Source organism: Microtus pennsylvanicus, chromosome 4 (genome assembly GCF_037038515.1).
Source record: "Microtus pennsylvanicus isolate mMicPen1 chromosome 4, mMicPen1.hap1, whole genome shotgun sequence".
NCBI lineage: Eukaryota > Metazoa > Chordata > Mammalia > Rodentia > Cricetidae > Microtus > Microtus pennsylvanicus.
The window spans coordinates 7869387-7895925 of NC_134582.1; the positions used below are offsets into that span (position 1 = coordinate 7869387).

At 44.6% G+C, this 26539-nt stretch overlaps 1 protein-coding gene across 3 annotated transcripts; it reads left to right on the plus strand.

Moving 5' to 3' along the window:
* The first annotated feature begins 1589 nt into the window (after positions 1-1589).
* On the plus strand, positions 1590-24467 carry Adnp2 (ADNP homeobox 2). 3 transcript variants are annotated; one of them, XM_075968202.1, is made up of 4 exons: positions 1590-1890; positions 10270-10390; positions 15303-15392; positions 19882-24467. In XM_075968202.1, the coding sequence occupies exons 2-4, from the start codon at positions 10283-10285 to the stop codon at positions 23152-23154; spliced, it is 3471 nt and encodes a 1156-aa protein (XP_075824317.1). In that variant the 5' UTR covers positions 1590-1890; positions 10270-10282; the 3' UTR covers positions 23155-24467. The 3 variants fall into 3 exon arrangements, with proteins under 3 accessions (XP_075824317.1, XP_075824316.1, XP_075824318.1); XM_075968201.1 differs by having other exon boundaries at positions 1590-1886; XM_075968203.1 differs by lacking the exon at positions 1590-1890 and adding an exon at positions 2315-2638.
* The last annotated feature ends 2072 nt before the right edge of the window (positions 24468-26539 follow it).

A 26539-nucleotide genomic window follows, 5' to 3' on the forward strand; every position in this document is an offset into this window, starting at 1 on the left:
CCCGATTATTCCTGATAAGATAAGGATTTGAAGTTGAAATAGTGAGGTTTGTAGTTGAGCTTAACAGGGGGAGAATATGCCAAGAAATGAGAGGTATGGATTTCCAGTATCTCGTACACTACCTGCCACAGGAGATGGGCAGCGAATGAATGCGTACTGAATGATGTAGAAAAACAGGCAGAGGCAGTGAACACTGGCATTCACCACGGAGGAAAGCATGGGAACAGAGGCTGGGGAAGACTGAAGAGAAGGTAATTCCCATGGTGGTTCCAGATCAAGACAGGTCCAAGAAGGTGAAGACTAAAGTTTGTCCTTGGATTCAAAAACTGGGAAGTCACCAGCGACCAGAAAGTTTCTGCGGTATGGTGGTTCTGAGGAGGAGATGCCCGAGGTTGAGGAATCAAGAGAAGACAAAGAGAAGGGTCAGTAACTTATTTTGAGAAGTGATATGAGCATTTGTGAGCTTCTCAGTTTGCAGGAGGGTAGGCTGGGAGGCTGTAGCTAACCTTTCATGTCACACAGTTTCCCAAGGGAGATGGATACGACATCCTGCTTACCTGCTCCTGGAATTTCACAATCAAATTAAGTTATAACTTATGAATAATCAGGAGGCGCCAGCTCTACTTCAGTTATGACTTGTCTTCATGTTGGAAATAAAGCAGATTATGGTTCCGTTCTATCAGTCCAACGTTGGACACACTTAAAATTGATGTGATCACTTACTGAGTGCTTACTATTTCTAGTAACTGGACCAAACTGAACAGAAGGCAGCAGTAGAAAATGGCGCAAGTGAGGCAGGGGGATAAAGGTTTCAGATATGGCAGAGCAAACATGGTGTACACCACCAGACTGGGTAGAACCTAGTCTTGTGGTGATGGCGGTTGATGGAAACCCAAGTCTTGGTTTGGGATGAGGACATGGGAAATGTCGGGGACCCATAATGGGAGGGGATAGGAGACAGGCTTGTCAAAAGTACTGCCAAGCATTTTAGAAAGTGTTTCTATTAATCTTCAACAAAACTTTCTAATGAGTCTCCTGCTACATCTACAGTGGACGAGTGGCTTGATCTCTCCATGGATGGAGACTCAGAAAACTTTGAAAACTGTCTCTCCATTTACTACCCAATTTAAAAAATATTTTATTATGCAAATACATTCAATTAACCCTCTTCTTACACAATGTGGTATAGATGTAACTTTAACATGAAAATTCTCTAAAGGTGTGACACAATTTTTCTTAAGAAGAATGATGTCAGGAGATCCTATCCCGTTGGCTCACCAAGAGATGTCAATCATATGCACACTGGTCCAAGTTCCTAGAGTTTCAGTCCTATCCCCCAATGGCAAGACAGTATTCTCAGAGCTGGCTTCTGATTGGTTTGTAGGTATGGGCGGGGCCACCCACTTGGCTGCTACTGGCTCCACCCATCATATGCAAAAGAAGGCAGAGCTCTGATGAGACCATGTGATTGGTCACGTGGCCAAAGGCGGACCCCGCCCTTCAATGACGTCACCACCAACCCAAAGTCTCACGAGAGCTTGCCTAGAGGTGGGGAGTGCTGACAGGCAGCCCCCTGGGCCCTCTGGGTCTATGGGAGGGGGCTGTTCAGGCCACACCCCTTCCAGAGCCTGGAGGCCCGCGGGGTCCAGGGGCCTGGAGGGGCCCGTGGAAAGTGCCCAGGGGGTCCCCAGACACACTCTACCCCCATTGGCTGGCCTCGCCGGCATGCAAATGAGGCAACGTCACTTCCTGAGGCAGCTGAGCGCCATCTTCTCTTTCTGGCGCGCGGGAGGAGGGACGGGCGCGGGGCGGGGGTCCCGCCGCGTAGGCGGAGGACGAGGCGGTGTTGCGACGGCGGCGGGACGCGGCGCTCCCGGCGCCCCGCGGTAGGTACGGCCAGCCCGGCCCGCGCCGCCCCCGGTCCTCCCCGCGGCCCACCCGCCGTCCGCTCCCGGGTCCGCCCCGACGTCCCCACTGCTGTCCGCGGCGCTGTCCCCACCGTGGCCCGCCGCGCCGTCGCTCCCTCAGTGTCTTCGGAACCCCGGACATTTTAGTGCGCGGCTCGGGTCCCCTGCGCGCCCCTCGCCGGTCACGTGGGAGCGGGGCCGTTCTGGGGAGGGAAGGGGCGGGGGCAGGGGACGGGGAGGACGCCGGAGAGGACCGAGCGGGGAGCGGGGACCTGCGGCGTCCCGGCACCGGGGACAGAGACCGGGGATGGATGGGAGGGGGGCGGGGCAGGGACGGGACGCCGGGCGTGGCGTGAGTGCCTGGGAGGGAAGGGAGGGTGCCGGGCAGGGCGCCCCTCTGCGGCCCTCGGGGATCCAGCTGAAGCCCGAGGATTGGCTAGTCGGCGAGGATGGCGGGATGCAGGGCAAGACCGTGGTCACTTCTGAAGCGCCGTCTTTTCTCCCGAAGCGGAGGCGGGCTTAACGCACTGCCGAGGGCAAATCGCTGTCTCTTCATCCATGATACTGCCGCATTCGTGACTTGATACGTAGTGCCGAATGTAAAATCTAACTTTGCACCTGCCATTTTAGAGTGATAGAGGTAGATTTTATTCGCACTATTGCTGCAAAGGTTTGGCCTAAGAACATTTTAAAGAAAAAGAAAGTGCAATGTAAAGCAGCGCATACTTTTTGTAAGTATGCTTGAGTTTGAACCAAAACTCGATTGGTTAAGTGTGGTGCTTAAATACAGGTAACCTACATTGTAGTTTGGGACCGATGGAACCTTTTTGCCTGAAGGGTTTTTATCAGTTAATTGGTCGCTTGGACCGGTCTTGTCTGATGTGGGAATGTGAGACAGCGTATGTAAAAAGTAGTTATGGAAAGTGTGACGTTCAGCTCGGGTTGGAAGTAATGCGTATGCATATTGACTATGGTGGTGGTGGCCACATACCAATGTTTTGGGTAGGTGGAGGCCCTACTTAGAAAATAGCCTTGACGCAGTGGTCCTTAGGCATAGATCTGTGCTTAGAAAGGATAGGCAGGAAATGAAGTCATTTCAGGCTATTTTGGGCATCTAGGAAAGAGAGGTCTGGATCATTGACTTTAGGGGATAACAGTCAAGACAGTTTTTAGCTTGAAGTTGGCTTGGAATTTTGACAGTGCCGTTTTAATTTGAAACCAAGTTTGCAAATGTGCTGTTGCTGCGTTGGTGGTTTTCTGTACTCGGAAGGTAAAGCTTAGCTTTTCCACACTGTACCCAGAGCCTGTGGCTGTGCTGGCCTGCTATTTAGAGAAAGTGGATTGATGAAGGTCAGGTGACTAGAAAGGAGTTTCCCTGTGAGTTGAGCCAGACTTTTTGAATTACAATGTTTGGAATTTGCTGAAAGGAAGCTCTGTGTCCTAATAGTGGGGGCATTTCACTTAGTTTTTCCGTGTATATTACAGTAAACCAAACGACGAGTGATGGTTTACTAGTGTTGTCATGTTGACAGCTGCTCATGAAGTAAATTCCTTGCAGGGTTTCACAGGTGGAGACAGCTGAAGGCCAGAAAGATGAAGTGATTGGCTAAGTTTACCCAGCTATAAAGTGCTCAGGCTGATTTCCCTCAGGAGAAATCTCCAGAACCTGTGCTGGTGACCATTGCTGTGTTCCCACTCAAGATACATCATTTTGAAAATTGGATTTTATAGGAACTGAGCTGTTTTTTGTCTTAAAAGGATTATCATATGACCATTCAAAAATATATTTTTAAATAGTGTGTGTTCCTGTGTGTTGGCATGTGCATGAGTGTAGGTGCTTGAAGAGAGTAGAGGAGTGTCGGGTTCCCTGTAGACAGGCTGTGAGCCAACCAACATGGGTGCTGGGACCCAGACTTGGCTTCTCTGCACGAGTAGTACATGCACTTACGCATTTAGCCATCTCTCCAGCCCCCTGAATATTTCTTTCTCGCTGCCTAAACATGAGCTGAACGAGGACAACCATAAATATAACTAAAGTGGATGGGGAAGTGAGGCCTCTGCATAAAGAACTACAGACTATTAAGGAATGCAGAGAGTGGGAGAAAGTCTTCCTCAGAGACAAGCACACTGTCAGTCCTGAAAACATACATAAAGTAACATTAGACAGACCGAGCAAGTTGTATTTAGTAATATATATGCATATACATATATGTATGTAACAACAGTAAAAAATGCAACAGTTTGGAAAAGCAAGGAGTGGAATATGGGAGGGTTTAGAGAGGGGAAAGGGAAGAGAGAAATAATGTAATTATAATACCAAAAAAAAAGAACTATCAAGTGCACATTTTTTCAGAATTATCTTTAAATGGCATGATAAAGCAATAAGAGGAAATGTCACGCAGGAGTTGGATATTTTGAGGTATTGCAGTTTCTGAGTTCCTGTGTACAGGTGGGTCAGGAAGCTCAGTTGACTGATGAGCTAGCTACTCTTTCCAGTGGTGAAGAGGATATGCAGATGTGAAAACCGCACCATTTCTCCTTAGATAATCCAGTGGGCATTCTGTATGAGATCTTGTATTTTAGGATGGGTAAATGTGTGGCGAGAAGTCATCTTCGCCTCTCCAGAGTGATTGTTTACAGTAGCCCAGGGATGTTGGAAGGGCTGCTTGCACATTGCAAAGCTCCTGTAATTGCCTGTTCATTTCTTGTTTTCCTAAAGCAGATAGTTGTAACACAGGGAAACTCTTTTCTTTTAAAATAAAGTTATTAGTGTGCTTAGTTTTCGGAAACCACAATAACAGTGAAGGAATTGGGCCAGGGGTGTACTTTTAGCGGAGAATGAAAAGTTCTGGTTCAAAATGAAAGGAAAAAGCCCTGACAGCTTTTGGCCCCATTCCCAAGCCGTGAGCAAGTATCCACAGAACCTGCTGAAAACTTGCTGGGTCACCTACAGCCTCATTTTGTGATCCTGTGCTGAGAGGCTCCTAGTCTCCAAATGCTGTCACTTCTGAAAGTACCCAGGATCTGGATTCCTGCTTGCCAGACCTGGAAAGAAAGAGGAACATGTCTGCTGTGGGACTTGACACGGTTCTTTGCAAACTGTGAACTTAGCTTTCTTGCTTAAGATGAGTGGATGGGGCAGAACCCAGCCTTTGGAGAATGAAAAAGCCCTAGAAGATAATAGTGAAACTTGAAAGGAAGTAGAAGCTCATTTGAGAGAGCAAGTGAACAAATGACCAAGGTGTTGTTGGTTTTTTTTTTTTTTTGTTCTGCCTTACTCTGGTTGATGTGGTCAATCTGGCCTTCCTAGTGGTGTTTTGAATTGCATTATTGAAGTTTCTGATAGTGCTTTTGATAGTGTACTTTTGAAAATGCATTTTATTTAGAAATTTTATTTTTATTTCATGTTTTTTAAATGTCCTGTTTTGCACTGCTAATAGTCCCTAAAGCTCTAAGACAGCCTTTCCTAGGTAAAAGATCTGACAAGAAACTGACTTTGAATTGGTTCACTCCAAACGGTCTTCCTTGTTAATCTCTAACAAGTTCCTTCCTCTGCCCCCTCCCCTAGTTTGATTCCTCTACCTTCAGTTTTTAACTTGGTTGTTAAAGGTTGGGGAATTCTTTCTTCTATGTCACTGGTATTTTTGATGTAATCTGTTTGCCTGTGTTGGACCCCAATCTGTATCCAGGCACAGCCCTTTTTTCTTTAAGATAGAAGCCTCTGTGGTAATTTCCATCTGTATGGGTGGCTCAGACCCTTCTTAAAAATTGTAATTTTTTTAAAAGCATTTGTGATGTATTATGACCTTCCTTCCTTGATGAAGTTCAGTTCCAGGAAAACAGCTAGTAGGTGGTTGTAGCAGAGGGGAGCTAGAAAAAGGCCATGTCCTCTGTTGTCCTGCGTCGCACAAGAGAGACAGCCTGTCCTTAGATAGGGGTACAAAGGCTGTGAGGATTTGACCCAGAAACTGCTGTTGAGTTTTGGGAGATGGTACCAAATTGCTTTTTTTAAAAAAAATATTTATTTATTTATTATGTATACAATATTCTGCTTGCGTGTATGTCTCCAGGCCAGAAGAGGGCACCAGACCTCATTACAGATGGTTGTGAGCCACCATGTGGTTGCTGGGAATTGAACTCAGGACCTTTGGAAGAGCAGGCGATGCTCTTAACCACTGAGCCATCTCTCCAGCTCCACCTAATTGCTTTTAAACAAGTAATTCATCACTCCATTATAATTATCAGTTTTAAAAATAAGTTAGTAAACAGTTGACTGTTTTATATGGCCTTTCTTTAGTTGTGAGGCTAATAATGGAAATATTTACTAATTTGACTAATAACTTTTTAAAGCTTTTATAGTTTATACTATACTATTAAAAATAATCTAAAAATTGTGTGTGTGTGTGTGTGTGTGTTTTGCTTGCACAGTAGAGGTCAGAGGGCAATTTAGAGAAGTCCATTTTCTCTTTAATGTGTGCTTTCTGGATCTGTCTGGCTCGGCATCAAGCACCTTTACTCACTGAGCCATTTTGCTGGCTCTAAAAATACTTTCTGAAATGGTTATAGATTTACAGAAGAGTCACAAATACAATACAAAGAAGCACTCCCCCTAACCCCCCCAGTCATTTGAGATGGAGTGGTCAAACAAGATAGATAATCATCCCCGAACTGTTCTTACAAGCAGGAGCATTCTCTGTCTTGTAAGAAAGTCATCCAAACCAAGAAAGCACTATATTTTAATGTTTTACTTTTTAACCTCAGACTCCTGAAGATTTGTGAGCCACTCTAGTAATGCCGTTCGTAGAACATGATTCGGGTGGAGTTGTGTTGTTATCTTTAGCCCCCTTCGTTCTGGAATAGTTCCTTTGTTCATTCCTTTCATGAAACTAAAATCTTTTTAGCTTCAATAATTTTGTGTTTGTATGTGTAGATTTATATAAGTGTGTGAGCGTGTGTGTGTGTGTAAGTTAGATGACAGTTTGCAGGAGTTGGTTCTCTTCTACAGGGATTGAACTCAGGTTACCTTCTTTGGTAGCAGGTACCTCACTGACCCTCATGATTTTATATATAAAGGTCAAATAATTAGCTGCTTTATGTTTGAACAGTACACATCATATTTCAACCAAAAGGTAGCAACTGCAGTTTCACTCTGAGGTGCAGTCATTAAATGCAGAACGTGATGACATTTCTCAGGACTCTCTAAGCAGAATAAAGGAGCATACAAGTGGTTGCTTCGGCCATATTGTGTGTTCTGTGCTACCCTCCCACAAGCCCAGGCAGGTTTCAACTTCCTCCCCAGTGCAAGCCAGCCATAGACTTCTCTCATGCTCTTGAGTTTCTGGTGGCAATGGTAGACTTATCTCATGATTGATCCATCTCTCCCTCCCACCTTTTCTCCCTGCTTTCTTCCCTCCCTCCTTTCTTCCCTCCCTTCCTCCCTCACTTCAACTTTTATTAATTCTTTGTGGATTTCACATATATTCTGATCCTACTTACCTCCCTGTCTCTATATCCACCCTCTGTCCTTGCAACCCCTTCCCCCAATCGAAACCAAATTTAAAAGAAAAAACAAACACAGAAACAGAACAAAATCAGAAACAAGTGAAGAAGAGCGGAAGTATCATCATCTTGTGGAAGCTGCAGTATGGTCCATTGAGTCATACAATTTACCCTTTAGTCCATCCATCTTATCTTGCAAGTGTTTATTGCCAAGAGTCATCGATGTCATTGGTCTGGCTTGAGGCCTCTGGGGTCCATCTCGGATATCCTGTTGTCCTGTGTCGTGGTTGGTCTGGAAAGTTTGCGTGTGCAGCTATCACCACAGTCTAATACTAGAACATTTCTAATACTAGAACATTTCCAGCTCCCTACAAGCCTGTGTGTTTGCTTATTGACCTCGACCAGCATCTACTGATATGCCGTCACCTCTGAAGACTTGTCCTCCTGGACGTTTCCTGGAACTGGAGTCAGATGACAGAAGGACTCTTTCGTCCTGCATGTTTTCACAGAGAATGATGTTTTGCATCAATTCCCTTTTATTGTCAAGCAGCATTATTTTCTCTAGACACAGCTCAGTTGCTCCACTTGATGGACACAGAATTGTGTCCATGTTCCCCAAATTAGCTGCTACTCTTACTTTCTTCCTTCAACCCCCACCATCCTGGTCTCTGTCTTCATTTGTTTTTGGAGACAGGACCTCACTATATCGTCCAAGTTGGCCTTGAACTATGATCTTCCTGATTTAGCATCCTGAGTAGTAGGATTGTACCTGTGCTGTGGTGCCATGCTTATTAACAGACTTACTGGGAAGAGGTGTAGGTCCCAGTCTTTAACATGTCTTTAGTTCATATTAGTATGGATTTGACTTTATATTCTGTGGGGCTGCATTCTGTTACAGACCACCTTAAGAGCACTTTGTAAAGCAGAACCTTTTTTTTTCTTTTTCTGAGACAGGGTTTCTTCGTGTAGCCCTAGCTGTCTTGGAACTAGCTCTTGTAGACCAGGCTGGCCTCGAACTCACAGAGATCTGCCTGCCTCTGCCTCCCGAGTGCTGGGATTAAACGTGTGCACCACCACTGCCTGGCGAGCAGAACATTTGAACAGGTTCACTGGTCTGTGAATTAGAAATGTATATGGAATGGGGAGATGGCTCACCCTCTGCTGTGTTAGGAGATTGAGAACCAGTGGTGCCTTGGTAGCTGGGACCAAAACTTTGCAGAGGTGTCTTCACTCAGTGTTGAAGGATATAGACTCCCCATGTGGTCTCTTGGGTTTGCGTGTACAAATGTGACTGATTCCACAAGTATTCTTAAGAGTGAAATGTGCTATTTTTACTGTCTAGTCTTGGATTTCATTTGTATGACATTGTTCCTGCCATACTTGATTGCTTTGGCCAATTGCTGGGATTAAAGGCATACACCATCACTGCCCAGTTTTTCTTTGTTTTTTGAGGAATAATTTTGTTTAGTTTAAATTACCCTCCAACTTGTGATTCTCCTGCCTCAGCTTCCCAAGTTTTGTGGTTACAGGCATTCAGAGATGATGTTTAGAAGTTGTCATTGTCTCTTCCACCACCAAAACAAAAACAAAGGCTCCTTTAACTATCACCAGTTCTCTCTGGCTGAAGGCAACTATTGTTATCTCTAGATAGGTCTATTCTGTCCTATTATGTATAAATGGAATCATAATTATGTATATATTTGGTCCTTTATGTCTGGCTTCTCAACAGTATGTTTCCAAGGTATTGGTCCTTTTCTTTATGGTCTAAAATATGAGCGTAACCTTACTAGACCTGGATGGAGGTGGGCGGTCCTTGGATTTCCCACAGGTCAGGGAACCCTGATTGCTCTTCGAACTGATGAGGGAGGGGGACTTGATCGAGGGAGGGAAATGGGAGGCGGTGGCGGGGAGGAGGCAGAAATCCTTAATAAATAAATAAATTTAAAAAAATAAAGAAATAGATAGGAAAAAAATAAAATAAAAAAACTGAAAAAAAAATAAAATATGAGCGCACACAGCTGTCTTATGTTTTTCAAGACTGGGTTTCTCTGTAGCTTTGAAGCCTGTCCTGGAACTAGCTCTTGTAGTCCAGGCTGGCCTCGAACTCATAGATATCTGCCTGCCTCTGCCTTCTGAGTGCTGGGGTTAAAGGCGTGCTCCACTACTGGCTGGCTGGAGTGTTGTTGCGTAATTCTTTGAATATCTTTGCCTAACTTTATTTAGATCCTTTGCTCATCTTTGATTTTTTTTTTTTATTTTATGTGTGTGAGTGTTTTGTCCTCATATATGTCTGAGCACCACACATGTGCAGAATAGACAGGTACTATGTCAGTTCAGAGAACTGAACCTGGGTCTGGGTCCTCTGTAAGAGTAACAAATACTCTTTTTTTTTTAAATTTATTTATTTATTAAAGATTTCTGTTTCTTCCCCGCTGCCGCCTGAACCATCTCAGCTCTGTTCTGAGTTTTTCATTCTGGATATATCATAAATGTACTATGAAAAATTCCCTTCATTTTAATGTGATTTTTGCTTTTTTGATGGTGCCCCTGGAGATATTAATTTTGTTGAAGTCTGCCAAACATATTTTTCTTTTGTTGTGGGTGCTTTTTGGTGCTGTTTGTGAGACTGTGCCAGATCTGAAGCTATCAAAATATATGCCTGAGTTTCTATAAGAGTCTGTAGTTTAGTTCGTGTTTTCGTGCTAGGGTTTGGATGCTGTAAGGAAGAGAACATCTGCCATTCTTTTGCATGGTGGCTGTGTAGATTCCGTAGCATCACTGGCTGCAATCGGTCTGCTAGTGTTTACTAGCCCTGTGAAAATTGTATTTGTGTAGTTACAGTTCTTTATTTTTCTTTTTTAAGGAAAATATCAAAAATGTTTCAAATTCCTGTGCAGAATCTTGACAGCATCAGGAAGGTGCGGAAGAGGGTGAAAGGCATCTTGGTGGATATTGGACTTGACAGCTGCAAGGAGCTGCTGAAGGTGAGCATACACAAGTAATAGTGAGGTCAGCAGTGTCAGAGACGACAGGGATGGCCTTTGGAGGTGAGATGTGAGGACGGAGAATGGATTTTCTGATGCTTCAGATACCTGCATGAAAGCATCCTAAGAACTAACCTGTCTTCCTAAGTGAGCTCTGTAAGCTCTTCAAACTGTCCTCATGTTGTGGTCATCTCCAACCATAAAACTATTTTCCATGCTACTTCATTACTGTAATTTTGTTACTGTTATGAATTGTAAATATGTAGGTGGCTTTAGGTGACCACTGTGAAAGAGTCATTCAGCCCCAAAGGGGTTGGGACCCATGGGTTGAGAATGAACCCCTGGCTTTTATATTTCACTGAGTTTGGAGGATATGGTGACTTAATTTCTCTGATGTTTATTCTCTCCTGTCTGTTCCAGAGACTCCAGTTTTCAGATCTCTTTGGGTTTCTGCATTTCTCTCTTATTAAATTAAGGTTCCCAGGCCAAGTTGGGTATGATGGCTCATGCCCGTAACCCTAACACTTGGACTTGGGAGGCTGAGGCATGGGGATTGTTTGAGGTCATCCCAGGCTACCTAGCGAGAGCCAGTCTATAAATAACATTTCCCAGGCTTTTCTTCTGCAGCTTCAAATCTGTTCTCGATCCCATATAGTTATTTTCATGCAGTGTGGTCATCATTAAAATGTGTTTCATTTCTTTCCTCTATTCATGTTCTTGGTGGTCCTGGTATTTGATATCAGGAACTCCTCACACATGTTAGACGAGCACACTGCCAAAGAGCTACAGCCTCAATCCCGGAAGTTCATGGTTTCTTTTTGAAATAAAGATGTTGTAAGAATTCTCTGTAACTCCTTATTTTACTTTTTATTTATTAAAAGTTAAAACGATTAGCTGGGCAGAGGTGGTACACATCTTTAATCCTAGCACTTGAGAGGCAGAGGCAGGTGAATCTCTGAGTTTGAGGCTAGCATGGTCTACAGAATTCCAGGAAGCCAGGACTATACAGAGAGAGAAGTCCTGTCTTGATAAACAACAACAACAACAAAAACAAAAACCAAAAAACAAACAAAAAAAAGCCAAACCAAAACAATCCTAAAACAAAAATTAAAAAGATCATAGATATAACTATTTATATCTATATGTGATGGAGGGTAAGACTGGAGGAGGCCAGGAAGAGTGCTGGGGACTAAACTGGGTCTTTTGGAAGAGCACCAGTGCTGTTAATCAAGGAGTCATTTCTCCAGCCCTGCTTTCTCTTTTCACATTTGTTTTAATGAGTGCTGGGAATCGACTTTGGCCCTTTGTAAGAGCAACACCTGATCTTAAATGCTGAGCCATCTCTTCTGCCTCTTTTTTTGAATATTTAATTTTCTTATATGTGTGTATTTTGCCTCTATATCTGTGTACCATTTGTGTACACGGTGTCCAAGGAGGCCAGAAGAGGGTGTCGGATTTGCCGTACTGGAGCTACAGGCAGTTGTAAGCTGCTTTGTGTTGAGAACTGAACCCAGCTCCTCTGGAAGAGCAGCAAATATTCTTAACCACTGAACCATCTCTTGCAGGCCCTCTCCTTCCACCTTTACCTGCAGAGCCATCTCTCTGGCACATACATTTGTGTTACCGGTCATTGCTTGCACTCCTGGTTTGGGGTAATATTTTGCTGCTGTTTGGATAGCTGCAAGCTTTTGACTAGATACTGAACATGATGAGTTTTATAGCTGCTGGCTGGATTTTGTGGTCTCCTTTTGTGCTGGTTAGTTTTATGCCTACTTGACACAAGCTAGAGTAATTTGTAAGGAGGGAGCCTCAATTGAGGAAATGCCTCCATAAGATCCAGCTATAGGGCATTTTCTTAATTAGTGGTTGATGGGGCAGGCCCAGTCCATTGTGGGTGGTCCCATCCCTGGGCTAGTGGTCCTGGGTTCTATAAAGCAGGCTGAGCAAACCATGAGGCAGGGTATTAACATTGGCGTAAGTGAAGGCAGTTGTATTAGTTACCGTTGGTCTGATTCAGCTAATTTCCTTCTTGATTATTGGAGGTAATATTTGATAAGTACTATAAGTTGTAAATGTTATAAAATACAGCTAATTGTATAGAAAGTGAAATTTAAATGCCACATTGAGAGAGGTTGGCTTATAGTAAGTACTCTGTTCAGATTCTTGGTTTTGTGTGTATGGGGCTTGTATACAGGGTTTATCGCCCATGTCGTGCTGGCTCTTTGGTTACCTTTGTCTTGTAATGAAGTAATGAAGTATGCACTTTACTAACTGGTGCATATTCAGGATTTGGGAGTGTTGCTGATGACAGGCTCCTGTCATTTTCCCACCCAATAGCAGGCGTTCCTTAGTGACCACAGAGGTCCTTCATCCATCTCAAGTAGCCAGTGGCCTTACAAAGTTCCCCAGTAACCTTTCCAGATGGTGAGTCATGACACTCCTTTTCTTTGGTTTTTCTGAGCCCGACTTTGACCTTCCCATTTGTAGTACATTTCTTTTCTCTGTGTTTTGATGCCAAAAGATTACAGGTGGTTCTGTTGCTGAGTCCAGGGGTTCTGTGATGATGGTCTGTCCTTGAACATGTTTCATTCATGCCCTTCATGGGCCCTTGTTCTGGGTTCCATGGGTTGACTCTGAGGGCAGTAAATACCTTGAAGTTCTACCTGCTTTTTTAAACACTTTAAAGCTTTTATGTAAATGAGCTATGTTGCCAAGGTAGAGTGTCTCAGCACACAGTTTAGTGCATGCCAGAGACAAAGAAAGACTAGGTTTTTACCTTCAATTTAGAGATAAAATGTTGTAGAATATTAAGATGTGTTACATTTGTTTATGTTCTGAAACCTTTGTGTAGGGATGTAAAATGTGCTGCTTTTATGTTGCATTTGTTTAACTCTTTGAAGCTGTGATTCTTTGCCTGTCTTGAACACCTGATGGTCTAATAAAGATCTGAAGAGCCAGTAGCTAGGCAGGAGGAAGGATTGGCAGGACCAGCAGGCAGATAGTATAAATAGAAGGAGAAAATGAGGAAGAGGAGGACCAGGGGCCAGCCAGCCTCAAATAGTGAAAGTAAGATATGCAGAAGTAAGAAAAGGAAAAAGCCTGGAGGCTAAAGATGGATGGGATAATTTAAAGTTAAGAAAAACTGGCAAGAAACAAGCCAAGCTAAGGCCGGGCATTTATAAGCAATAGTAAGCCTCCGTGCATGATTTATTTGGGAGCTGGGTGGCGGATCCCTGCCCCCCCCAAAAAAACCCCAAAAGAGTGAAATGATAACAAGAAAAGTGTTATGGGGTGTGTGAACTTTAGGAAGGTGTGAAATGCTCTGGCGCATTTCCCGCAGCACCTGCTGTTGATTCTGTGAAACAGTTTCATCCTTTACAGTTGTGACTCCACTCGGGCCCTGCTCCTCATCCCTTCCTGGCCATGTTGGCTGCATGTCTTCCCGGTGTGCTCAGACCAGGCTAACAGGGTTTGAGCTTTCTGATTTATGCTCCTCTGTCCTGAAAGAGCTCACCATGGTACTTGTCACCAGTGGAAGACAGTGTTTGCTTGTGAAAAGTTTTCCTTTACGTGTCTTTTTGAACTGTGAAACTGAGCGTGGAATCTCTCTTATCCTGATTGGTCCCCAGAGTCTAACAGTGACTATCTGAGGCTGTAATTAGTGTTGGCGGAAGTTCTGTCTGCTTCTCACTCATTTTTTTTTTAAATATTTATTTATTATTATGTACACAATATTCTGTCTGTGTATATGCCTGTAGGCCAGAAGAGGGTGCCAGACTCCATTACAAATGGTTGTGAGCCACCATGTGGTTGCTGGGAATTGAACTCAGGACCTTTGGAAGAGCAGGCCTCTTAACCTCTGAGCCATCTCTCCAGCCCCTTCTCACTCATTTTTACCTTGTCAGTTGCAAATGGATGCATCCTGCTGTTTCCTTGGTATACTGGATCTGGAGCCGTACTTTGCCTGCCCAGGACTGGCTCTTCGCTGTCCCTCTTGTCAGACAGCTTCCACTTAGCTCACCAGCTCCAGACAGTAAGAGGAATGCTTCCATTACACCACTTTTGAACCTTCTTAGTGGAGCAAGTACTTTTTTTGGGGGGGTGCAAAGTAACTTCCAGTTCAGAGCACCAGCTGCTCTTCTAGAGGACCCAGGTTCGATCCCCAGCATCCATAATGGCGTATAATCACCTGTAACTCTAGTTCCAGGGGCTCTGATGTTCTTTTCTGGCCTCTGGGCACCAGGTGTGCATGTGGCACACAGATATGCAGGCAAAGCACCTAAAACACACATAAAATTAAAATTCAGGAAAAAAAAAGAAAAATGACTTCTGTCTTTGAGAAAGAAAACATTGGGTGTGCTAAAGGGTGTGCCTTGTTCCCAGCCAGAGTGCATCTGGAAAGTGCTGCTGGAGAAGGGCTGTGAGCGCAGACCGTGGTCTGTGTGTTCACGTAGCTCATGAGCTTACGTGTACAAAATATAGGTAACATTTTCTTTTGAGAGATCTGTTTATGTAGTTATAATATGGATAATTTAAACCTCTTTTTTGATACTCACTTTAAATGTAAAAATTTGTTAATGACCATACTTCCATTTTTCTTTGCCAATAAAGATTTTTTTAGGTTCCAGATTACTTGATTTTAGATTTACTTTTGGTAGGAGGGGATTATACTTAGGGCCTCAGACACGTGAGGCAAATGCTCTACCAGTGAACCTTGCAATCTAACCTTGTAACGTTTTTATTTTTGTAGCAAGTTGTTGTTAAGTTTCCCAGGCTGGCTTTGAACTTTGGGATCCTTCTGCTTTAGCTTCCCGAGTGGCTGATCTGGATTATAGGTGTGCACAGATATTTCTGTAACTCACAAATTGTCACATAATGGTGTTTTTTTTTCTTTCTTTTTTCTTTTCTTAAGGATCTTAAAGGCTTTGAACCAGGAGAGAAGTACTTTTATAATACATCATGGAGCGATGTTTCCCTTTGGGAACCTTCTGGAAAGAAAGCGGTATGTATTTTTGTAACTCGTTTTCACTAGGGGCAAGTGAACTAAGGCTGAGGTACACATGGCTCCTAGGGCTGCTGGTTAATTGGGAGTGTCTGTTCATGAGGTGGGAAAGATGCAGAGCTCAGAGGTGTGCATTGCAGGACTGTGGTTTTCCATGTACACAGTGTGGTGACATAGCTGAACTTTGGATAAGAACCCTTGATTTAGTAATTCAGAATAAATGCTGTACCATCAAGTGTCTACACATATAACTAAGGACATTCCAGTTAGTGAAAGACTGCATGTACAATGTAATTATTTGATAATATAATGGAACTGAAAGTACCTGTTATCTAGGTCACAGAGATGTATTGCATTTTTGTGGTAATATTAATCTTACAAGCCCGTGAGTATAGGAAAGTGTACTGCAAAGCCGGGCAGTGGTGATGCATACCTTTAATCCCAGACATGGGAGGAAGAGGCAGGCAGATCTCTGTGAGCGCAAGGCCAGCCTGTCTACAGAGTTCCATGACAGCCAGGACTGTTAATAGAGAGAAACCCTCCCTTGATGGCACCTGTGTGAACTGCTGAAGCTCCATGCTGCTGCCCCATAGGGACACTGGTGTGCAGCATCCTGCATCCTACTTCTGTAGGACTGGATGCAGCTGAAAGGCAGAGATGATGGCTCACTTCAGTTTCCAGCCTGACCAGGAGCCCCCCCCCCCCCCCCCCCAGCAGCATAGGAATACTTAGAAAATGAACCTCTTTCCGTCAGTAACAACTGCCTTGCAGCCAAGGCATTGGCCAGAGATCTCACTGCAGTTACATTTTGATGAAGATGTTGGCTTTTGTTGGAGTCTTGTGGTACACTGTTGGCTTAGAAGAGAAACATGGAAATGAAATTGTGATTGATACCCCATTATCTGAACAAAGAATTGCTGGTTTGGATGTGGAACTGGAATTGTAGTCACTGGTGTTACTGTGATTGCTGCAATCTAGTTTGCAGATTACATTTTCTCTGCTTTTGAAGTACCGCTATAGCTCTAGGGATCTACTGCGGGGTTCTCGTCATCCAGACTCTGGTTCTGTGTTGGCCATGGGGCTCTTTACATTTTAAGTTCTGAGCACCTGCATGGTTGCTCACAGCTGTCTTTAAATTCAGTTCCAGGGGATTTAATGCACCCTTTTGACCTCTGGGCACCTGATGTATTATTATACACAGTACACATACATGTACACATGAAATAAATCTAAAAAATTAAATGAATTTTAGTAGTAACTTGAGCTAGTAGAGATTTTATGTATTAGCAGATGCTGTGCTCTAGGGAAAAGGAGTGTGCACCATGTGTAACGATGGCCTGATGTCCCCATGTTGTCTCCTCCTTTACTTTCTGGGGAAACAGAAATTAGGAACAGATGACTTGACAACAGAATGTCATACAATCATGCCGGCCAATATAGCTTATGCCGCACAGGGTTGAGAGATCAGAGGACAGATGTGAGAGCCATGCCCATTTGAGAGGTTTCAAAGGACAGACATTTGATGTGGAGATGGCTCTATGCTTGGAGCCTCTCTGGCAGGCCTGAGTTGTGAAGTGCCGTCATCAGGGTGATGATGCTTACCAAGTTCTGATGTCTTGTGTGCTTTTTATCAGCTATTTTGTCCTGCACATGTAGGATTTATGGATTTACACCTCTCTTTTTATGGTGTCTGTACCTGGCATTGCCAGGATGTGGAGCAAACCCCCTTTCCTTCCCGGGGAGCCGTCCATTCAGGATGCTGTCCAGTGGGCTCCTCATTTTGTTCCCCTCTAGGAGCATGAGTGCAGTGGAGGGTGCTGCAATGTCAGAGACATTTTTTTTTTTTTATAAACTGGGTGGCCTATTAGCTCAGGCTTCTTATTAACTCTTATATCCTACATTAACCTCAGAGACATTCTTTAATAAACTTTTAAAATCTGTTGTCATTTTAAGAAGCCAGGTTTATTTTTGCATTGAGATTTGAACATGTTCTGTGTCTTGGGCATCTGACCTTTTATTATCGGGTGTTTATAGGGATCGCTTAGCTTTTGACATGTCAACTTTAGAACCGGAAGCTTTAGCAGAGTCTTCAAGGATTTGAAGAGTCTTACTCCCGGGAGTCTGTTATGTTTGTTCCTTTTGTTGATTATGCTTATGGGCGCTTCAGAAGCTCTGCAGTCCTTAAAGATTTATTCAGCATTGGCTCCCTTTGCTCCTTTCCTGACTGCCGGAAGGTGTACTATTTTGTTGAAACTACAACTTTTATTCCCTTAGTATTGCCTTCAGTTCTAAAGTAAGCCTGAATTTCAGATATGTTAAATATGAAAAGAATATTTCTTAGAGACATTGTAAGTTTTCCTCCTGTTTCCTTTAGTCTATAATCTGAGGTTGTGACTGTTGCCTGAGGTTATTTAAATCCTCCCAAATCCCAGAGCCTAGTCTTACTGACAATTGAAAGTCGTTAGTGTGATGTTGAATGTATGCATCTACCTTATCCGACTCAGGTGGAAGAACTGCATTAGTAGGGAGTGGAGCGGTTGTATGTTTAGTAGAGCGATTATGAGACCACAGCTTTAGTGAGAACTGGGGCCAGCCCTGGGTTGCTGGTGCCACAGTTCACTGTGGGCCTCCACACTGAATCTAGTTTGCTTCCATTTTGGAACAAGGGGAGGAGTTGGTGTGGTTTATATGCTCTAGGTCTCTGGGTTTTTATGAGACTAGAGTCCCACATAATCTCCAGCTGTTCCAGAGAACAGCGTCACCAGTGTAAAAGTGATAGCTCTCCTTACTGCAAGTTGTTTTTACTATCTACTCCGTGCTCCCCATTCCTACTCCTCCCAGACTCTTCCACGGTGTCTCCTGTGCTGGCTTGTTTTATGTCAGCTTGATATAAGCTAGAGTTATCTGAAGGGAGAAAATGCCTCCATAAATTCTGGCTGTAAAGCATTTTCTTAATTAGTGATTGATGGGGGAGGGTCCAGCCCATTGTGGGTAGTACCTGTCCTGGGTTCTATAAGAAGGCAGACTGAGTAAGCCATGATGAGCCTAGCATTGCCCAGTGGTCTCTGCATCAGTTCCTGCTCTGACTTCCCTCAGTGACAGACTTGTTACCTGGAAGTGTAAGCTGAAATATACCCTTTCCTCTCCAGCTTGCTTTTGGTTGTGGTGTTTTCATTGTAATAGTTAAGCCTAACCAGGTTAAACTAAGTAACCTAACTTCGTGTCCTCTCTTTTTTTTGCGGGGAGGTAGTTGGCAGGTTTCATCTGTTTGTTAGGTCATACTGAAGATTGAACTGAGGGCTTTGTGCATGTTTAGCAGCCCTCCACTACTGATCTTTATCTCTAGCGTCTGTCTGCTCTCTGTCTCTGTCTTTCTGTCTCTCTGTCTCTCTCTGTCTCTCTCTTTCTCTCTCTCTCTCTCTCTGTGTGTGTGTGTGTGTGTCATAGACAGGGTTTTACCAAGTTGCCCAGGCTGGCCTTGCACATTCTATCCTCTTGCTTTTTGAGAAGTTAGAATAACAGGCCTGCCTTCCTAGTGCATCCATATAGCCCAGCTCTTAACTGTCCTGGGAATGGGGAAATAAAGACAATTGAGAAGGTCTAACAAGTTGGAAACGAGGTCAATTTTAGTTGAATTCCAAGTTTTATAACTTTAGAGTTACATAAATAAATAAACCTAAGAGGAATGTGACGGGAAGGAGAAGGAAAATAACTGCAGAAAGTTAGCTGAGCGTGTTTCCGTTACATGTCCGTTAAAGGACAGTGTAGAGGACAGGACAAGGTGCTGACGCTTGTGCTTTTAGCTGGCAGCTTAGACATCAGCAAATCAGGAGTTTTCGACTAGATCCAGTATTTGTATAGTCCGTAAGTTAATATTAGTTGATAGTTTTCCAAATGTTTAAGAAAAAGGTACCACGGGCTGGAGAGATGGCTCAGAGGGTAAGAGCACTGGCTGCTCTTCCAGAGGTCCCTGAGTTCAATTCCCAGCAACCACATGGTGGCTCACAACCATCTGTAATGAGACCTGGTGCCTTCCTTGCCAGCAGTACATTGTATGCTTAATAAATAAATAAATCTTAAAAAAAAAAAAGAAAAGAAAAAGGTACCACCGGAAAGTAGTGGGGCATGCTTTTAGTCCCAGCATTCGAAGGCAGAGACAGGAGGATCTCTGTGAGTTTGAGGCCAGCCTGGTCTACATAATGAATTTCAGGACAGCCAGAATTGTTAAACAGAAATCCTGTCTTGATAAACCAAAAGCACAAACACAAACAACCCCCCAAAACAAAACAAAAAAAGCGCCAAAAAGAATGCTGTTTAGGATATGGAAAAATTATGTAACTGGAGTAAGTACATGTAAATGTAGTTTCTGTCTAGAAACTGCTTTTTACTCATGAGCCTTCTGGTGTTAGCAAAGTGCACAGACGAGGGAGAGGGTGGAAGGGAAACCGGCAACTTGTACTCTGCCTAAGCCTCTCTTCTCTCTTGACAGAGATACCGAACGAAGCCGTACTGCTGTACTCTCTGTAGGTACTCAACAAAGGTGCTCGCTTCCCTAAAAAATCACCTGCATCGTTACCATGAAGACGAGGCTGACCAGGAGCTGATGATCCCCTGCCCCAACTGCCCGTTTTCTTCTCAGCCCAGGGTAGTGGGCAAGCACTTCAGGATGTTTCATGCGCCTGCGCGGAAAGTCCAGAACTACACGGTGAACATTCTGGGTGAAGCGAAGACATTAAGGAGTGATGTGATAAGCTTCACATGTTTAAAATGTAACTTTTCCAACACCTTGTACTACAGTATGAAGAAGCATGTGCTGGTGGCCCATTTTCATTACTTAATCAACTCCTACTTTGGTTTTCGAACCGAGGAAACAGAGCAACCAAAAGCAAGTGACCCTGCTTCTGTGGATAAAATCCCGTCATTTGACAAATACTACTGTAAAAAATGCAACGCTATTGCCAGCAGTCAGGATGCCCTGATGTATCACATTTTGACATCAGATGTACACAGGGACTTGGAGAACAAGCTGCGGTCTGTGATTTCAGAACACATCAAGAGGACTGGGTTTCTGAAGCAAATGCATATTGCTCCAAAACCAGTGACCCACTTGGCCTTACCGCCAAATAGCAGTGCTTCGAGCATTGCAGCCCCTCCGTCTTGCTTCCACCTTACTTTGCCACCGAACAGTCAAAGTCCTGGCACTGTGCAGCCAGTGACTGTGGCCCCAGGCACTTCTGGAAGCGTTACACACCCCCCACCCACCACTGCCCAGTCTCATGTAGCTCTGGTCTCCAGCCCTTTGCCTGTATGCCAGAATAGCCTCACCCTGAAACCGTCAGCTCCCCCTCCTGTCTTTATCTCTCACAGTGTTCCACTTAATCCGCCTGGGAGTACTTCTGTGCTGCCTGTGAATAAGTCTGTTAGAGCAAGCATCCTTCCCATGAATCAAGCTGTACGCCCTGGAGTTTTACCCCTCACTCAGCCCATGGGGTCTATAAGTAGACCTGTGGGACCCATAAACAGACCTGTTGGACCTGGTGTCTTACCTGTGAGTCCCTCTGTCAACTCAGGGGCTCTGCAGTCTGCTTCTCCGGGGGGGATTTCTGTAGGTCGGGCGGTTCCATCAGGAGTCCTTCCTGCCGGCCAGGTGGCTCCTGCTGGAGTGATCCCTGGGCAGACAGCCACTTCTGGTGTCCTTCCCACTGGCCAAGTGGCCCAGTCATCAGTTCTCCCTGTTGGCCAGACACCTCCATCTCGAGTTCTCCCTCCTGGCCAGACAGTGCCCTTGAGGGTTCTCCCTGCAGGCCAGGTGGTATCACCCAGGCTGCTTTCATCAAACCAGACTGTCCCCTCAGCTGTTGTCCCTGTGAATCAGGGTGTAAGCTCTGGTGTTCTTCAGCTCAGTCAGCCAGTAACACCAGGGGTCCTTCCTGTGGGCCCACCCGTGAGGCCTGGTGTCCTGCAGCTCAGTCCATCCGTCAGCACTAACATCTTGCCTGTGAGCCAGCCAGTGAGAGCGGGAACCTCACAAAACACTACTTTCCTCACTTCAGGCTCCATTCTCAGACAGCTCATTCCGACTGGGAAGCAGGTGAATGGAATTCCCACCTACACACTGGCCCCAGTGTCTGTCACTCTGCCTATGTCCTCTGGTGGAGGCCTTGCGACTGTCGCAACACCACCCCAGGTGCCAATGCAGTTCTTGCCCTCCAGCTCGGGCACACAGATGGCTAGCTCCCTGCCCAGCCTGCCCTCCCCACAGGTGCTAGTGAGCCCTGCCCCTAGTGTGTTTGTTCAGGCTACCTCACCTGTAGCAGATGCAAATCAGGCACTCAGACAGGCCAAGCAGTGGAAAACATGCCCGGTTTGCAATGAGCTTTTCCCTTCCAATGTCTACCAGGTTCACATGGAAGTGGCTCACAAGCAGAGTGAGTCTCAGCTCTGTCGGGTTTGCAATGAGCTCTTTCCTGCTAATGTCTACCAGGTGCACATGGAAATGGCTCACAATCAGAGTGAGTCAAAGTCTGGTGAGACACTTGAACCTGAAAAGCTTGCTGCATGTGCCCCGTTTCTGAAGTGGATGAGAGAGAAGACAGTGCGCTGCCTCTCCTGTAAGTGCCTGGTCTCGCAGGAGGAGCTGATGCACCACTTGCTCATGCATGGCTTGGGATGCCTGTTTTGTCCGTGCACTTTCCATGATGTCCGGGGCCTTGTGGAGCACAGCAGGACTAAGCACCTGGGCAAGAAGAGACTGTCTTTGGATTATAGTAACAGAGGTTTCCAGCTGGACCTGGATGCCAATGGAAACTTGCTCTTCCCCCATCTTGATTTCATCACCATACTGCCACGAGAAAAGCTTGGAGAGCGAGAGGTGTACCTGGCTATCCTTGCTGGAATACACTCCAAGTCACTGGTACCCGTGTATGTTAAGGTGAGGCCTCAGCCCGAGGTTTCACCAAAGTTGCCTAGCAAACAGAAGCTGACCTGCCCCTTTTGTTTTGGCACATTTGTGACTGCTGATGCCTATGAGCTCCATCTGAAGGAGAGGCACCATGTCATGCCCACAGTCCATACAATGCTCAGGTCTCCAGCCTTTAAGTGCATCCACTGCTGTGGGGTCTACACTGGAAATATGACCTTAGGAGCCATTGCTGTCCATTTGCTCCGTTGTAGAAGTGCTCCCAAGGACAGCAGCTCAGACCTGCAGGGCCAGCCAGGTTTTATTGAGAGCAGTGAACTGCTGTTGGTTAATGGGGAAGTGATCCCTGACTCCACCTTTGCTGTAAAGAGAAAGCTGCCAGAAGGGCACCTGGGGGCGGAAGACCAGAGGGATGGGGACAAGCCCCAGCTCACTCTAGACACCGATGCAGTCCCAGGTCCGGAGAGAGGACTGAGTGCTGTGCCTTTGAAGAGACAGAAGAATGAGAGCAGGACAGAGGGGTCAGGGGCCAGTGATGACTCTCTGCAGGTGTTAGCATTGGATCCTACCAAGTATGGAGGCCACTCCTATGAGGACAAAAAACAGTTTCTTAGAGATTATTTCCACAAGAGGCCATATCCGAGTAGAAAAGAAGTGGAACTATTGACTTCACTCTTATGGGTGTGGAAAATCGACGTGGCTTCGTTTTTTGGGAAAAGAAGGTATATTTGCATGAAAGCAATAAAAACTCATAAGCCCTCTGTACTTCTAGGTTTTGATATGTCTGAACTAAAAAATGTCAAACATAGTCTGAACTTCGAGTGTGAATCACAGGATCTGTAGAAGACTAGGTCTGAAGTTTGGCTGACTTTGGATGCCTCCCCCCCCCCAGCTTTATTCTCAGTGTTTGAGGCTCTTCAAGGGGTTCCAGGTGCTCAGAAAGCCCATGAAGGAAGCACACCCTTCCGCAGTAGGACTGCTCCCTACAGTTTGGTTTGCAACTGTTTCAGTTTCTCTGGTCATGTATATGTAAATCAAATCTTTGGTAATCCATGCACGCCTTGTTTTCCCAGGAGTGTCAGTGTCAATAGTAACAGCCTGGAATCTACAAATACTTACTTTTTTCATTTTAGGAAATTTCTGCTTGTTTGAGAATACTTGATTAATAGAAATAAAAGCATTGCCCAGCCTCAGTCTACAGACAGTAGCTAACGTCCATGTTGAGAAGAGTGAGTGCTCTGGTGTCTGTGGTCCCTAAGGACATACTTTTAAGCATTAACTTCTGCTGATTCTGTGAATGCTGTTTGCTTAAGAGTACAAATTGAACTACAACTTTTTAGGTTTTCCCTGACAGGTATTTTTTTAAATACCATAATTCATGAAACAAATGTTTCCATTTATTAAAAATATTCTGAGCCTGAGGTCTGGTGTGTAGTGAATCATCAAGTGTTGCTTTATAAATAAAGTTTCTGTAGGAACAGAAATGCTATACGGTGCAAATTGTCCTTTGCTGTGGCAAGTCATTGCTCCATTCAAAGGTAAGACGAGTCTTTAGTGCCTTAGGATAACTGAAATCGCTGAGAGTGCAGCCTCCCTAGGGACTGCTGGTTAGCTGGGAGGAAGGGAGGACCACGACACATGGGATTCCTGCTCTTGCATTTAGACACAACTTGGGGTGGAGTACAGGTTTCAGGCATAAGGTGACAGGCAGACCAGGAGCTCTGTCTTCAGTTAGAATAGCTTGGGGTAGAAGTGTTCAGCGATGGAGACACAGGCTTTCCTCTGGCCCAGGTGTTCAGATGGATGGGATGGTGGACTGATGAACCTCCATAGTCCTGTGGATGCCAAGTTGTCTCTCACATGATAGGAAACAATGGAAAGCACGAGAAGTGGAAATGAGGACCAGCCAGCTCTGGTCAGAATCATCCTCTGATGCCCAGCAAACAGGGATGATGGCCTCTGGGAAGCACGGCAGTGTTGCTATGTAGAGTTTTAAAAATAGAATACTTGCATGTAATTGCTCTATTGTGCATTTCAAGGCAGTTGTCTGTGATTATTTGTGTACTCTGTTGTAAATTCAGAGCTTGTTGAACTTTATTTTTTTTATTATTTCCAGAGTGTCTATTTTTAATTAAAATTTGTTAAACCACGGAAAATAGAACGGTTTAATTTTTGTAACATTAAACATTGCTCTGTCAGGCAGGCAGGGTGGTGCGTTTTTGTGGTCCCAGCTCCTCCAGCAGGGAGCATTTTGTGTCTGACTGCGTGTGTCGCTGGTAACCGTACCCTTTCTCCTGTTACTCTGCAGCTTTGATAGAGGCACGTAAGGCTCGTGGAGCTGCCAGGGGTCCAGTCTGCTTGGGATGGGACAAGTGTGTCATTCTCTTAAACTTGAGTTTACTTCCCATGCTTGGACATGATGCCATTCCGTCTCTAGGTTCCTGTATAGCTCTTAAACATCAAGATGTTCTACACATCTTGATGGGGGACATCTTTCTGGGGCTATAAACCATCTGGAGATAGTTCTGGAGTACTTACTGTGTGCCAGGCATCAAATCTGGGTACCCATAATTAGTGAAGAATGAAAGGAAGGCCTGGTTAAGTTAGGTTAGCAAGACAGAAAAGGCTTTGCTGTACATATGACACCAATCATTAACTCACGCAGTCCCAGCTGAACATTAAAGTGAAAGGCTCCACCAGTGAAATGCTGCTAGAAGGTCCCACTGTTCCCAGTTCAATTCCATTTTATCCTTTTATTACTGGTCTTCCTACTTGCCGTTTTCCTGAGGACATCACTGTTGGCCCATGCTACTGAAGGACCAGTTACATCATGACCCACCTTCAGCCTCAGCTTCTCAGGTACAAGACAGAAGCTCTGGCTTCTGGACTACCTAACTCCCCATACCTGACCTGATGATGATCATTTTTTGAGATGGTTTCTCTGTATCGTTGGCTGTGTTGGAACTCATTCTGTAGACCAGGCTGGCCTTGAACTCAGAGATCTGCCAGCCTCTGCCTCCTGAGTGCTGGGATTAAAGGAGTGCGCCACCATGACCGGCTAACTGTCCCGATTATTATTCAGTCTTTAATATTACCTATTTTAACTACAAGCTTAAACATCCCCAATATTAAAGGATCTAGTCTGTGAAAGTGAAGTTTCTTTTTGTTTTATTTTAATTTTTATTTTTTTTTTTACAAAAAATACAAGGCCTTATTGAGTAGCCCAGGTTAGCCTTAAACTCATGGAGATCCTGGCCCTGCAACTTGACTGTTGGAATTGTGACTTGTGCCACCTCAACAGCTTATAAAAGAACATTTTTTTTTTTTTTGGTTTTTTCAAGACAAGGTTTCTCTGTGGTTTTGGAGCCTGTCCTGGAACTAGCTCTTGTAGACCAGGCTGGTCTCGAACTCACAGAGATCCACCTGCCTCTGCCTCCCGAGTGCTGGGATTACAGGCGTGCGCCACCACCGCCCGGCTTAAAAGAACATTTTTAAAAGAAGGCTTTTTACCCTGAAGGTAATTTTTACTTATTTTTAAAAGCGAAGTTTGTTCAGTTGTTATATGTGCTTTCAAATGACTGGAGTAAATGCATTTGTCATATGACCCATACATGACCGGAACGGATGCCCAGGCCTTCGAAGTGCACTTAGGGAATACTAGGTCAGCCACTGCTGATGTCCTTACTCTTGGATCAAGAGTTGAATAAATGAGACAGTGAAAGTAGATAATGTTGCTACTAAAGCTTTGGCACAATTTCAGCTTGGGTGTAAAAATGGGCAGTTGACTTTGAGGGTCTGTTGTGTTACCAAGCTGGGTGTCTAGGGAGGTTCCTCTGTTTGTAAAGTCTTCAGTGACTTCTAGTACAAGATTCTTTCATGTATTTTTTTAGAGCTGACCAACAATTTAAATAGAGGGTTTTCATGTCTGGTATAGGAGGGTTTTTTTCTTTTTCTTTTTTTAAAAGATAGTTTCTCTGTGTAACAGCCCTAGCTATCCTGGAACTTGCTCTGTAGACCAGGCTGGCCTCGAACTCAAAGAGATCCACCGTGCTCCACAGCCACTCAGCGGTACTGGAGTTTTTACTAGACAGTCTAAGGCTCTTGTGGAGAGCATTGTCAGCCCAAGTTGCATATCTTCATTTAAGGTATTCATATCTGCATATACCCAGTACACACAGTGTGTGTGTGTGTGTGTGTGTGTGTATAGTTTATAATTTTAGGTAAATGT